Below are 14797 nucleotides of genomic sequence, written 5' to 3'. Positions count from 1 at the left end.
CGCTTGCGAAGGGGCAGTGTGAGGACGTCATAGCCGTGGACTGGCGGAGGCAGGATCGGTGGGGTAGGTGGGCGTGACTTCTCGCGCTGCCCAACGCGCCTTCGCCGACCGCCGCGCCATCGCCGATGCCGTTGCTCGCGCTACCGGCGCCACCGGCCGCGCGGGCCGCGCTGGCGGCGCCGCCGCCGGCCGCTGCGGCTCCGCAGAAGCGATCCCTCGCGCAGAATCGCCCTCGGTGCCGCGGCGGGCCGGGGGAGAGGGCGTGAGGGTGTCTGTGGTGGGTAGGGGCCCCTTGCCCATCGGGTCGCTGCGCGCTAGAGCAGCGGCGGCCCGCCTAGGGGGCTCAGGGCGGCCTGCCGGAGGGTGCCCCTAATTATGTGAAACACCTCCGGGGGAGGCCAACTTTGAGTGGTTGTGCCGAGTACTGTTTAAGGGTTGTGGGGCTGCTGTGGGCGGTTTTGGGCGTCCCTGGGGCACCCTCTGGAAGGGTCTGGCCCGTTGGTTCGGGGGGCGTCGCGTCTAGGGGGTGTATTCACACCTCAAAAATCGTTTCACGGAAGGTACACCCCTCCCTAATCTGATGGAAGCAGGAAACTTCCATCCCGGCCGTGGTTCGAATCCACACAGGCCGAAGGTGATGGGTTCGCGTGTCTGGAGGTCTGAAGCCCACCCATTGAGGAAGTGGGGCACTGCTCCGCCCACCCTGATCATGCTGAACAAGCTCCTCTTGTAGCTCGATCGGTCACACCGCCATCGCCGTCGGGGAGAGGGGGGACGACACTGCTTCGGCAGCGTGCACCTCGATCCTGTACCGTGTTTGTTATGACCCCACCCAATGAGCACACCAGCGAGGGAGGGCGAGACGATCGAGGGGTCCCGTACCATGCGGAATCGACCCTATCCAGTGCTCAAGTGCTCAAGTGCCTCGCATGCCGCGCTATACCGCATGGGACGATATGGACATCACACACACTTCTGTGTGTGATGATCCAATGATGGACCTCTTTTTCCATGTTTGCATATGCACTTTGCATGTTTGCACGTGTTTGTGGTTTGGGGTCCTTTTGTGAGTCGTATCAGGTTATACGATGCACGGTCTTATATCGTGTCTCCTCGCAGTCGCCGGCGCGCTTTCGGGTGACACAGGTTGATCTTGGACGGCAAGAAATCGCTTCTTTCGGCGTTCAGTGATGAGAGAAGTCGTCCTTCCCCGACCCCGTCTGACCCCGTTCGTGCTCGTGCTCGTGCCATCGCGCCAGTCACGCATCAGCATCACGTAGACGACCGGCAACTAGACTAACAGAACCGTCAGGTCGGTGGTCACCGACACCGGTACCGCACCGGCAAGCGGCATGGCCGGGCCATGGCGTATGGGCCGGGGGTCCCGGTGCCGGCGAAGCGGCGTGCTGGACCTGCTGGAGGGGCGTATTGTGTGGGTCTTCCGGCGCGCGCGTTGCGCGTTGCGGGTTCGGGCGTTGTGCTTGTGGCCTTTTTTTCACTCACAGATTAGAGAGACACAAGTCACCTCACTTTCAAGCATCGGGTTCATTCACTAAAAATCACACATGCCACCAGAGGCTCTTCGCGCCACATCTCTCACGTCTCTGAATCTCTTGGCTAGGGCTCGCGACTACGGACACGCACTTTCACGCACACCAGTGGAGCCATACACGCCATGCAGATATGTAGATGGACATGCTTGGGGCAATGGGGCCATCGCGAGATGTCCTTCCGGCTGCGGCATGGGACACCGCCCGTCCACGCCCCTCCGGGATGCGGGAAGCCCCTCCTTGCCATGATCTCAATCGTCAGCGATCACGTCGTAGTGTGCTAGTGCGACCCATCGTCTGTCGGTGGCGCATCACGAAGCGCCCCCCCCATTACGCATTAGAGGCTCCGCCTTTGGAGTCATGACGCCGTCAGCGGTAGGGTGCCCACAGGACCCAAAAGAAAATAGCTTTGCGACTCAAAAAGGGACGCACGAGGCAAATCTGATGTTGGCCAGTTCCAATAGGAGGCCTCTTCCGTTGGGGGACCGAGTTCATAGGAAACGAGGGTTTCCCATTGTGACCCGCTCCAGCGCGAGCGTGACACTGCACTTGGCGCCGAGCGCCCGCGGCACAGACCTTGTGCAGGCCTCCCCTCATTGAGTGCACCGGTCCGGACCGATGGCGCTCGGTGTGGAGCAGAGCGGGTCCTCCTCCCAATCCCGGCGCCCACCCTCCGCGTCGTCCTGCTCATCGTGCGCGTCGAGCACCCTGCCGAGGCACAGGATCGTCCCCTTGGGGACGCCTGCCCCTCGCACGCGTGGGAACTCTCCCTGCGGGTCGGGTGACGTGAAACGCCTCGCACAACGCACAATGCACAAGGTTTCAGAAACGCGCCATTCCCTGCTCTGGAGTTGAGCGTTACGCCTGCCGCGCGCGCTCCTTCCGTCGATTCCGTTGGCATCGCCTCCAGCTCTCACTGTGTGGGCGTGAGGCGCCCGTGTCCACCGGGGACGTGGGCGCGCCTCCAATCATGTCCCGCGCGCCTCGCAGCACAAGCACCCCGCCCGCCCGAGACAGCTAGCCCGCTCCTCAGCCCGCCAGCACCCCCACTGCTGATCACGTTGTCAGCGCCTCGTTTTCGCGCTGCCGCAGGCCCTCCTCAAGACGTGCTGCGAACGTTTAAATCACACGGGGCGCTTGTGTGGCGCAGGACTCAAATGGTGGCGCGCAGGGTGAGGCCAACTGTCCCAGAGCCAGCTGCGATTCCAATATCAAAGCGCAAAGAATTGTATGTCCTCGCCATCTTTCTATGGTCACTTTTCCTCAGTGGCACTTTCTTTGCTATCGGTTGGGTCGGCAACTCGATCAATCAAAACGCTGCAGCAATGTCCCCACAATCCCCTCCTCCAGCATCCCCCCCAACAGCCCCACCGGCACTCTTGCCACTTGCTGTGTCAAACGAGAAAGAATGGCTCATCGCTACGAGTGGGATCTGCTACGACCTGACCTTGGCGTTTGCAGGCGGTGATGTCGGGCCAGAAGCACCAGGCGATACCGCGGCCGGGTTCATAGCGGGCATTGCATTCAAATACCAACCACAAACGGCTGTACGCTTCACAGACTACCCCTACCACGAGGCCAATGTTATCAACGGCTCTTCGGAGACGACAGCACTCACCTCTGCGATGTGGAGCTTTAAGAACATTGCACTTCTCGAGTCGAATTGCTCGGATGTGGTGGGGCATTCCTGTAGTTTTGGCACGATTATCTTCAAGGTGGAGACCCACGGCGTCTGCACGACTAGCGGCTCACCATGTGTGGAATACACTGGCAACGTCTCAGTAGCCACGAACTCCGTCGAAGGGCTGCCTTTGGCCTTGCGAAGCTTTGCTTGCCAACTGTTTGTAGATGGCGCGAGTATGTCCCCTGCACCCCCAACGCCGCCAGTCCCACCCTTTGTGTTGTGGCGCGCGAATGCAATGTGCGGCGGACGATCGATTACCTACAAAGATGAAAGTACAGCAACAACCGAAGGCGCATGCGCACAGGCATGCCAAAAGGCAGAGCAGTGCACTTTTTTCCAGGTCTACAGGAAGCCCGGAGCATGCAGCAACTTTTGTCAGCTCATAATTCAGGGCGGTGAGTGCAGCGACGAAAACCTGTTTGCCAATGACGGGGTGAAGGTATATATCTTTTTCGGCCTCGGTCTTGGCGATTCCTGCTCTGAAGACAACGACTGTCAGGGCAGCATGCAGTGCAGGGCTAGTATGGACCCTGCAGCGTCTTCTGAGGACAAGCGATGTGTTATCGCGCTCGAGTGCCCTGGGGATCATTTCGTACAGTTCCATCTTTCCCCAATTTTTGCAGCAACGGAAGATGACAACGATGGCACAATCTCCCCCTACATTGATCAGCAGCAGTGTCCAGCTAGCCATGGCCGCCAGCTGTCTGGGCTGCCTGCATGGTCATTGCGGGGGCTAGGTGGCTGGTTGCGGCCCGGCTTGAATCTGTTTGCGGGCAGCCCTCGGCGACAGGTATTGCCATCTAACTTTGTGGGCTTCTTTAGATATAAAGCCCCGGCAGGCTCATATGCGCCAGGCGCAGCCGTTGCCGTCGGCGCCGGCGGCGCTGTCTGGGCTGGAATGCAAGCCGATATTCTCGGCAATTTGGCAGGACTGGCACAAAACTTCATGGTGGGGATTTTGAATTTTGTGTGGGGCTTCAGCAAGGGTCCAATCAGCCGAGTCGTCTGGACTAGGGTAAGACCCGTCGTTCTTCCTTCGATGCAAGCTGTCGCGACAACCTCTTCAGTTGCGGGCCTTTTTTTAGTTGCAAGTGTCGTTGCACCGGCAACTAGCATTTGGAGGCGGTTGAGATTCGCAGGAATGGGGGGCGTCATGTTCATGGTTCCGATGTGCACTGAAGTAGCGAAATGGGCCGATGGGAAAGTCGCAGCAATAGGAAGACGACTGCAAGCCGAACCGCCTACATGCCCTGCAGTACAAGCTGCAAGCTGCTCCATAGACACATGCCCGGCAGAACAAGAAGACGCTACCTGTGATTCTGACTACCATTTGAGCGGCCCGGTGACATGCCCCTGGGACGCTGCTTTATCATTTGCGTTGGACACAACTATGAGATGTTCCAATTTGGTCTTCCCGAATCATTGGGTTAGACCCATAGACACGAGTGGTGGGCACAATGTGTGCCTCGACTCAGAAAATAGGTGTCTCACCGTCAAAGATGGCAAATGCGACTGGCAGGCAGACGACTGTGTAAGCAATACACAGTGCATCAACAAGTATTCGCCTGCAAGCCCCCGCTACGACACGTGCGGCGATGCAACCCCATGCAGGTACGCGTACATGAGGGTGAATCAGCGGTCTTCTGATACCTGCCCACCTGGTCTTACGATTTGGACCAGTAACGAATGTTCTCTTGCGGCAAAGCAGCTCGGTGCGACTAACACTAGCCCGGCCGTGACGAACGGTATGTGCTTCCCAAATGGTAAGGGTAACGAGCCTGCAATATGCGCAAAACAGCCCCTATGGAAAAAGCTGGGTAACAACGAGACATGCCCGACAGGGATGGAGATCTTCACTGTTGCGGCATGCAACAAAGCGATCGAGGACCTTAATCTCATTCCCGAACTTGATCCATCAAAACAGGCAGTTGCTGGCTTTAAAGGGATCGGCTGGTATGCCAGCGACAAAACAGTGCCAACCAAATGCTCTGTGCGAGATTTTGGCCCAGACCAAATGGGCCATTTCAATACGGCCGTCACTGGAAAGGCCCGGGATGATCTTGCGCCCGTCTGTTCTGGTCGATTCGTGAAGAAGGGCTACGGGGAATTATGCGACCCCGAGGACCAAATCGATGATTTGATGGTGTGCCTCAGTGCTCTCATAAATTCCGGATTGCCGTACGACAGTTCATCCGGGAGCCCTATGTGGGTGGCCGAATCGCCATCTCTTCCGTCAGGCTGCTCGGTGCGAGGCTGGGACAAACAGGACCCGCTTGGCCACTTCAATAAAAGTCCCATTGGGCAAGGTCACCCAGATCTGGCACCAATTTGCTTGGCAAAGTCATCTATCTTTTGCAATTCTCTTTGCAAGCAGACGTTTCCATGAATTCTCACTTGGCTCTGACGCCGGTGAGGTGCGGCGGGTGCGAGTTCCGGCGCGTGTGTCCTCGCGACAGGCCATGGTGCGGGGAGGGGATGATTAGAGTGAAGCGGCACGGCAGCAAATGTCCGTGATATGGTCCGTGGGCACTTGGAGCACTTGGAGTGCAGTTAGCAGCCGCACATCCAGAGGCACATTAAATTAAACAGGTAAAAAAGCGGCTCCGCCTCCGGGTCCGGGGCCGCGTCCGGCCTGCGCAGCGGCTGGGCCCTGGCGCCTGGGTAGCCACCCCTGTCGACACAGGTCCTGGTGCTTCTGCGCAAAAATACAATACAAATGCAACCATGGCGACCCACGCATCGATCATCGGGCGTGCTTAGACCGTGATATATAGGTCCCGAGCAGACTTTAAACCAAGTGGCCCCTCTGTGGTATACACGGGTGGCGGTAAGGGTAAGGCGGAGACCGGAGAAGACTCAGGTCACCGCTCACGGCCATGACGCGCAGCGTGACCATACTGCATACACAGAGGCTGTACTGTACACCCACGGGAGTCTCGGAGAGTCGCACGAACAAGCCAGGTCAGATGCGTACCACGCCTGCCTTGGACGCGCTAATACACACAAAAGTTGCGGCCAGTCGGAGTTAGTGGGATGAGGCGCGCGGCGCGGGCGCGTCGGTCGGCGGAAGCATCAGAGTCGCCGCAGGGTCGTCGCACGGGCTGGAGGCGGGGCCGTCGAATCGGCCAAGAGACATCAGTCGCGGCCACGCCTTCGCGAGCAGAGCCTTGTGCGCGGCCGGGTCGGAGGCGAAGTCGAGGGCCGCCTCGCGCAGCTCCGCGTCGTCGTGGACCACGCGCAGATCGGCGGGCATCTCTGCCACCTGGCGAGGGAGGAGTGGGCGGTGAAGGGGGGGGGGGGGGCGGGCGAGGGAAAAACGGGCGGTGACGGGGGGTGCGTGACGGGGGCCACCAGGCCGCGCGCACCTCGGTGGGCGTAGCGAGGGCCACCCACCGGAAGAAATCGGCCGGCGGCCGGCGCGTCGCCGCCACCGCGCGGCTTGCTGCCGCCCACACAGCGAGCACCTCCCTGGCGGTGAGGCCCGTCGGGTGCTCCTTGAAGTAGGCGGCCGACGACGGCGCCGACAGCGGCTGAAGCCAGCGCGAGCCCGCGCCGTCGGTTGCGTCGGTGCGGCCGCCGCAAAACGGCATCGGACCCGAGTGAGGCGCGACGGCGGCGTGTCCCGCGAGGGTGATGAGATCGGCCCACGAGAGGCGCGCACCGAACGCCTTCTTGACGCCGCGAAGCTTGCCAATCGCCTCCAGTGCGCCAGCGTTCGCAGGAAAGTCGACCTCGGGGGAGAAGCGGATGCGAGCGCCGTCGCAGCCGCCCTGGTTGTCTGTGTACCGATACGAGGCCGCGCAACCGTACGCGAGCGCGGCCGCGTCGGCAGCCGGCAGGAGCGGGTCCGCGCCTTTGTGCAATGCTGCCCAGACCTCCGCATAATCGACCGGCTCCGGCGGCGGCTTGGGCAGCGGGAACTGGAAAGGCTGCGGGGGTGGCACCCATGGCCCGACACAGCGCGCGTGCGGCCCCATGTCCCGCGTCACCAGCTTGTACCAGGCCGCCGCAAAGGCGCTGTCGAGAGCCGCGGGGCTCGAGGCGAACGCCTAGTCTCGAGCGATCTCTCGGGTGTGCAGCGTACCCATTAGTGTGTGATCTCGGACCCTCGGGCTCGCGGCGAGACGCCTCGGCGGCGGCGCGGAAGGACGGGTCATACGCCAGGGCCAAATCCGACGTCATCATCACCACGCGCTGGGTCGGCGCGCTGGTCTGCTCCGGGAAGGCGGACGGGGCAAGCAGCGGCTCCTCTCCTGCCGCGAGCCTGCCGAGATGGCACAACCGCGTGGAGGTGAGCCGAGAGGAGCCGAGGGCCAGGCGAGCGGGGAGGGTCCTCGCCAGGCGGCGCGCTCCTCCACTGCCACGCGCCTCCCGGCCCGCGGTGCTTCTCCCACCCAGCACGCAGCACGTTGTGGAAGTACTCGTTGTCCCACCGCGTTGGCCGCGTGGTCCACGGGCCCTCGATGCCCGAGGTGAAGGCGTCGGCGGCGCGGCCAGAGCCGCAGAGGCCCGGCCACGGGTTGGCCGGGTCGTCGCGCGGGAGAGCGCCCGCGCCGGCAGGGCACGCTCCGTGCGTCTTGCCAAACGCGTGCCCGCCGCCGATGAGCGCAACCGTCTCTGTGTCGTTCATGGCCATGCCCGCAAAGGTCCATCGCACGTCGGCCGCCGACCGGACCGGGTCCGGCACCTGGAGGCGGGATTCGAGGCGGTGTCGGGCGGGATTTGAGGCGGTGTCGGAGGAGCAGCGAGTCGGGAGGGGCAGCGAGTGCGAAGGGGCAGCGTGTCCATGACGGCTCCAAGGTGACACAGCTAGCATGGCAAGAGCTAGCATGGCAAGAGCTCACCCCCATGTGGCCCTCCGGGTCGACGTAGATCAGGCTCTTAGTTTCGCCCACGGCAACCGCGCCGAGCGGCGGCGTGCAGTTGCCGTTGACGGGGCACGGGTGGAAGGCTCGCTGCTCGGGCGAAGGGCCGAGCGCGAGGGAGTCGGAGCCGTCCTGGTCATCGATCCTGCCGCCGCAAAAGCCGAGGACGGGCCCGCCCATCGCCTCGATCGCGACGGTGCCAGAGAGGATGAACAAGTCGCCCCAGGACAGCGCGGGGCCGTGCTTGAGCTTGAGCGGGGCGAGCAGGTTCCTCGCCTTATCCAAATTGGTGTTGTCCTGCCAAGAGCGCTCAGGGTCGAAGCGCTGCCGGCCGCCCTCGGCGCCGCCGCGCCCATCGGCGACGCGGTAGCTGCCACTATTGTGCCAAGCGAGGCGCACAAAAAAGGGAGCGTAGGTGCCGTAGTCCGCCGGCCAGACGGACTGAGAGCGCGAGAAGAGGTCGAGCAGGTCGCTCTTGACGGCGTGCCAGTCCACACTCGCCGCGTCCGCCGGCGGACGAGAGCGCAGCGGTGGGTGGTTGAGCGGGAGAGGCGTGCCGTCGAGGGAGGCGATACAAAAGCGAGGCGGCGACGGGCGAGAGTAGAGGGAGCATGAATGGGGGTGGTCGTTCAGTGTTCCGAGTGCCTTCGCGGCGCGCGCGATTTCTCGGGAAGGCCTCTCAAGCTTCTCGCGTCCACCCCCAGTCCGCTGTGTTCTTCACCTTCCTAACTAACTAACAATAATAACAAAGCTTGTGCGTCTTGGGTCCGGGTTGTCCTTATACGCCTTCGCAGTCTCTCGCCGATTCTCGCTGCGACCTTCATGCCACCTCGCGGTCGCCCCCTTCTCGTCGTTCTTTCCCTTGTCGCTTCTTCCACACTGAAGAGGACCTTCGGTCCGATACGGGGAAAAATTCTTTGACCACCCAAGACAGCTTGGAGAGCTCCCGGTCCCGCAACATTTCGTAACGATCGTCGCTATTGGCCATCTGCCTCCTGCAGCCTCTGTTGGGGCGGAATGCGCGGGGTTTTCGGCGCGATGCCTCCGGCTAGTACACGGTACTGCTCTGCCGCAAACTCTCCTGCGCTCGCGTGACGTGTGGGGCGCACGCACTGCGCTCGAAAGTCGCGATTTGGCAATAGGCGCTCGAGCCGGCGCGCAGTGGAGGGGGCGCCGCGCAGGGGGATCGGGGGGGTGCGAGAGGGGGCGTGGGTCGGGCGCGCACCGGCCGGCTCCGGGAGCGGCCGTCACGTCGAAGAGGGGACCTGGTGCTGCTCGAATGACGACGCATGCCGCTCTGCTGCGCTGCCGACAGCCCCTCTTCCGAGCCGGCGCGTGGCGGCGAGCCGCGGCCAGTATCGCTGGTGCGGTGGAGGCGGCAGCTTGCATCGGCCGGCAGCGGGTGCGGCCATCACGTCGATGAGGGGGGGTTGTCGGCGACTCGTGTGGCTCGAGGCCTACGCTGCGCCGCCCAAGCCCTACTGCCGATCCAGCGCCTGGCGTTTGGGGCGAGCCGCGGTCGTCGTCGCTGATGGTATATGGCGGCGGCGGCGGCGGCTCGCCCTTCCCTCCGGCCGCAATTCCGATCCCGCCGCGCTCGCGGGAGGTGGCGCGCCCACCGCGGCACGGCCGTGGCTGCGCATACACCTTACGCCCTTTCTCCTCAACGGCTATCCGTGCTTGCTGTGCCCCTGCGTGGTGTGTTTCAAGTTCTTACAACCCAAGGTGATAGAGGGCAAAAAGATCGATTGCGCTCTTGCCGATCCGCACCTACCTAGGCTCTTGGGTGGCGCGCCCCAGCTCTTCACAGCGAACCTGGTTCGAGGATCAGCGGAGTCGAGACGAAGGGACGCATGCAGGACCCTTACGCTAGTGCGGACGCCGCCTCGCAGAGCAGCGTCGAGTTCGGGAAGCTGGGCCCAGCGTTTGGCTCCGCCTGGACCACGCCGGCGCCTGGCGCCGCGCCGCTGCAACAGCCGGACTTCCTGTTTGAGGAGACGGCGGATGCCATGTACCGCCGGTCGTGGGGCGACCGCCTGACCTACCACATCGGTGTTGGCTACCTCGTCGGTGCGGCCCACCCATCCCACGCGAGCGGCTGCGCCCTCTGTCGCCTCGCCCTCTCGCAGTGCACTCGCCGCCGCCGCCGCCCCGCCTCGCCCGCTCAGCGCACCGCGCCGCCGCGTCAGGGCTGGTGGCGGGCGGCAGCTGGGGCCTGTACGAGGGCCTCAAATCGTCTACGGGTGAGCGGCAGCGGATCCGGATCAATGCGGTGCTTAACGCGACGGGCAAGCACGGGCCGGGGCTGGGCAACTCGGTCGGCTGCCTCGGCATGATGTTCTCCACCTTCGAGACCCTCGCCTTCAACTTTCGCGGCGAGGACGACATGCTCAACGTGATGGGCGCGGGCGCTCTGGCCGGAGGCATCTTCAAGTCGCAGGCGCGGCGGGGCCCGGGGGTGTGGGAGATGCACACCCACGATGTAGCCAGCCAGGAGGGAAGTGTGTGTGGGGGGGGGGGGGGGGGGGAGCCGCCGGCGCTCCCTCTTGACGGCCGAGCGGCTCCCAAACCTCCAGGCGGGACTGCGCACCGCGGGGACGGCGGCGCTGGGCATGTCTGCCGTCATGACGGCGCTCACCGTCGTGATGAACGCGACGCGGTGAGAGGGACGGGCCCCCTCTAGCGGCTCCGGCTCGGCCAGCTCTCGCGACTCGTTGGCGCGCAGGCAGCGGCGTGGCGAAGGGGCGAGCGCGCGGCGCAGCGGCGCCGCGGCTGCCGGCGAAGCGGCGGCCCCGGCGCTTGCCTCGATTGGTTTCTCTAACATATATATCGATATTCCGCGGTCCGCGTGATATGTTGTGCAGCTTGTGCAGGGATCTTTCGGTTGAGAGGCGCTAGGTGGGTTCGGCGACTAGCGCCGGGGTCGGCACATGTAGCTGTCCTTTGTTACCCAAAAAAAGCTCTATCCGCCTGCGGTTCTCTTTGTCTACTCTCCATCTCTCAGATGACGGACTACTCATGCGTCCACGGAGCACGGTTGCAGCTTGCACTTGCAGCATCATGCACAACGTGCTGAATTGCCCCGGGGGGCGCCGGGCCCCTAGCGGGCCCCCCTGACAAATGCCTTGCAGGCGGAGGGCGCGAACATGCTCTGCATGTAGTGCATAATCTGCATCTCGGCTGCGGGCAGCTGCGACGGCTGCAGGATGGCGCCCTGCTGCCCTGCCTGTATCACCATTGCCTGACCCGCGGGGGCGGCGCATCCGACGATGTCAATCGAGCCAATGACGACGCCCGTGGTGACGGGCAGTTGCCCTGGCGGCGCCGCTGGCCATACGGCCGCCCTCAGCGCCACCGGCCTGCAGATGCTGCCTGAGGCCAGCGCTGGGGAAAGCTCCGGCACGGGTACCGGAGCAAGAGGTGTAGGCGCCGTGGAGTCCGACTCGCGTGCCGCGCGTGGCGTCTCTGCGTGAAGCACATACGAAGCCCGCCTGGCAGGGGCGACGCGGCAGACGCTCGCGACATCGCGGGTGTTGATCGAAGCGGCGGAGGCAGCGCCCGCGGGTCTGAGACAGCTCGGTGAGCACGTCGCAACGAACAGCCCTTTTGTGCGAGTTGCCGTCTGCGAACTGCTCCGCGCGACGAACAGCCCTTCGACAAGGGGATTGGAGGAGGGAGGGAGGAGAGAGCAGGTCCTAGAGGTACGAGTGAGGCGAGGCGGAGGCGGCGTACGGGAGCGACGCTGGCGCGAGTCGCGGTGTGCTTTGGAGAGCGAGCACCACCCGGGCAGGCTGCGGGGAGTGGGTGTTCGCTGCGCTCACCCTTTCTGCACGGCATGCCTGTGAGGAGGCATCCCCAGCACTCGGTGCTGGCGTAACGCATCCCCAGCTGCTGAGGCGTGGTACCCCAGTTGCTGGGCCCTGCCATCCCAGGGTCGGACGATGGGTCCGACTCCTCCTGCAGCACCACTGCAGGGCCAAGGACCGTACTGCCGGTGTCGGGCCGCGGGCAGAGCGGGTTCAGACGGAAACCCAAAGCGCGGAGCTAACCTTCCTGCGACCGCGCACCCCCTGTTCTTCACCTTCCTACATACATACATACCCCCCAGGGCTAGGGCTCGCTCGCCCGTAACCCGATCCCAATCGTCCGGCCCTGGGTGCGCTTCTCAAGTTTCCCTGATGAATGAGTCTTCTGTGTTCTGAGAGCTGGTTGGTCTGGGTGGGGCAAAATCTGAGGCGAAACCGAGTTTTCCAGGTATACCCGCAAAATACCCCGGTATTTTGCCGATTTGGCTGATTTGGGGCCCAAACCACGGTCTCGGGATCCGTACCCATACTACTCAAAAGTACAATATACTACCACAAAGCACCACTAGCGATTTCGCGCGGAGGGCGTAGTGAAGCGCTGGGGCGCTCACTGTGTGTTATTCTGGTGTTATTCGGGTGGGGATCCATCAGTGGTAACCGGCTTTAGTCACAGATCCAAGCTCAGACGCCACACCAACACCACAAACACGCTCACTTCGCCGCTGCTGTAGAGGGCCCCCGGGGGCCCATACTACGTCGAAGTACGGACCCGATCTCGGCACTCACGGGCTGCCACGCGCCCGCGCGCGGCGCGGGCCGCACCACCCATGCCCCCGGGTCACCGACCCCGCCTCTCGGCCCTCTCGGCCCTCAGGAGCGTGCGGGAGACCGGCGAGGGGCGCGCTGCGCGCCGCCTGCAGAGCCGCCAGAGGCATTGTCGCTTCCGCTGGCGGGGTTCCCGCGCGCCCGCCCGCGCCCGCGCCCGCCCACGCCGCGCCCGCGGGCTCCGGATGCGCCGCCCTCCTTCTCCTTCTTCTCGATGGCAGTCCGCGTGTGCTTGTCGACGGGTCGGCGGCGTGGTCGAGGGGAAGGTCGCCGGCGGCCGCAACTCCGCCGCCGTCGCTCCGCCGGCTCTGATCGAGTATCGGGCGTTGAGGGCGGCGGCGCAAAGCGGGTCTTGCGCATCCATCGCCACGAGCCTCGCGTCGGCGGTCGTGGCACACCTGGCGGCGGCTCTCGGGGCCGTCTCTACGGCGCTCGACGCCGTGTGAGGTCGCCGGCGGCCGCAACTCCGTGTCTCCGCCGCCGTCGCTCCGCCGGCTCTGACCGAGTATCGGGCGTTGAGGGCGGCGGCACAAAGCGGGTCTGGCGCATCCATCGCCACGAGCCTCGCGGCCGCGGTCGTGGGCCTCGTGGCGCACCTGGTGGCGGCTCTCGGGGCCGTCTCTACGGCGCTCGACACCGTGTGAGGTCGCCGGCGGCCGCACCTCCGCCGCCGTCGCTCCGCCGGCTCTAACCGAGCACTCTGGTCCCTGGACTATGTGGGCCCAAGAAGTTCTCACCCGGGGGCATGTGGGTGATTACACCGACCCAAATTCCACTTACGGAACAATACGGCCTGATTGGGCGCGCTACACGGCAGCAAGAGCAGGTTGGTCACGCGCGCAGCACGTCGCTAACTTTGGGCGCGTCGTGCAGACGTTCAGACAGGCGGTGGCACGGATCGTACGGCGGGCCAAGTGGCGCCGCATCATCAGGGCCCTAAGACTGCGCGCAAGAATTGGAGAAATACCAGCATTTGGCGGCGACCCAGGCGGGCCATTAGGCACGCATCGCTGGGAGGGGGCTCATATGTGGCCCACTGTGGTCTGTGCCACACCCAAGTAACGCGACTCCACAGCAACAAGCGTCATTCGTTCAGCGCTTCCTCGGAGGACGGGGACGGGTTGGTAGCGCGAATGGGCTTCGTGGGACTGGTACTCGGGGGTATTCTTAAAAAGAATTCTGATGCGGAGATAGGATGCCCCGAACCAGCCGTAATCAAAACCCAGCCATTGTCATAATCCAGCAGTTCGCTCGGAGGTTAGTAGCCATGTACCGAGCCGCTGCTTTGCGGCTCAGACGTCAGAGGCTTGACCAACCCCCACGAGTCGCAAGAAATGTCAGACAGAGATTTGAGCGTCGCGCAGAGCGCGATGAGTTTCATGGGCCGAACTTGGCTGGCTCTTTCAACAGGTTCCCTGGTAGAGGTGACCTTTATTGGCGCAATGACAACATGGTTAATAGAGGTTTTGGGCCAAGTCGGGAAGGGGAGTGGAATTATGTGCAATTCAGGCCGAATGGGCGAGGACTCCGCCAAGAGGGCGGTTTTCTAAGGGCAAGTATCGACCCTGAAGCCGGGTATGAAGAAGACCAAGTCCGTTTCGGCAATCCACTCGTGTACAGTAATAATGGGTAACCGTACGCGGGGGTGGGACTAAGACTTAGCTGCCAGCCACCGAAGCAGCAGCTCGTGCTCAAACGCCTCCTTCTGCGCGCGCCATTTCTCAGTCGCACGGTACTTCTCTCTGCACGCTTTGCGACACGCATCACACTGATTACGGTAGCTGAGGAAGTTCTCCCCAGGTTGGGTCTTGCCGCACTTAGTGACGTCTTAACTGCAGTGCCGTCCATTTCCTATACACATCAGACCCCCTTGAGATTTGATTGAGAACTTGTTGAGCTCGCGAGCTATCACGTGTGTTTCGTCGATCGGCCATCCCTTAAGTAATCTCAATGAGAATGGGGTGTGAATCTCAGGTCCACAGCAATTATGCGCGCCTTTTTTTCACGACGTGAATTTTTAAATCTCAGACTGCAATTGGGACCTGCCTCTTAACATCCGACCTGCCC

The 14797-nt window shown here is 63.1% G+C and overlaps 3 protein-coding genes across 3 annotated transcripts; 2 read left to right on the top strand and 1 right to left on the bottom strand.

Moving 5' to 3' along the window:
- Positions 1 to 2707: 2707 nt before the first annotated feature.
- Positions 2708 to 4364, top strand: EMIHUDRAFT_210024 (hypothetical protein; the record flags this gene model as incomplete). Its single annotated transcript, XM_005769738.1, has 4 exons — positions 2708 to 3411; positions 3583 to 3673; positions 4025 to 4249; positions 4320 to 4364. 4 exons carry the CDS (start codon positions 2708 to 2710, stop codon positions 4362 to 4364), a joined length of 1065 nt encoding a protein of 354 aa, XP_005769795.1.
- A 1644-nt stretch (positions 4365 to 6008) lies between these two features.
- Positions 6009 to 9488, bottom strand: EMIHUDRAFT_464198 (putative peroxidase/catalase; the record flags this gene model as incomplete). Its single annotated transcript, XM_005769737.1, has 5 exons — positions 6009 to 6496; positions 6600 to 7283; positions 7643 to 7921; positions 8079 to 8595; positions 9325 to 9488. 5 exons carry the CDS (start codon positions 9486 to 9488, stop codon positions 6260 to 6262), a joined length of 1881 nt encoding a protein of 626 aa, XP_005769794.1. The 3' UTR covers positions 6009 to 6259.
- Positions 9489 to 9945: 457 nt separating this feature from the next.
- Positions 9946 to 11069, top strand: EMIHUDRAFT_416045 (hypothetical protein). The gene is made up of 3 exons (XM_005769736.1): positions 9946 to 10169; positions 10289 to 10539; positions 10676 to 11069. Exons 1-3 carry the CDS (start codon positions 9953 to 9955, stop codon positions 10760 to 10762), a joined length of 555 nt encoding a protein of 184 aa, XP_005769793.1. The 5' UTR covers positions 9946 to 9952; the 3' UTR covers positions 10763 to 11069.
- The last annotated feature ends 3728 nt before the right edge of the window (positions 11070 to 14797 follow it).

The sequence above is a fragment of the Emiliania huxleyi genome, assembly GCF_000372725.1.
Source record: "Emiliania huxleyi CCMP1516 unplaced genomic scaffold EMIHUscaffold_41, whole genome shotgun sequence".
In the NCBI taxonomy this organism is placed as follows: domain Eukaryota; phylum Haptophyta; order Isochrysidales; family Noelaerhabdaceae; genus Emiliania; species Emiliania huxleyi.
The sequence above is the reverse complement of the archived record's forward strand: the minus strand, read 5'-3'. Positions and strand labels throughout refer to the sequence as shown.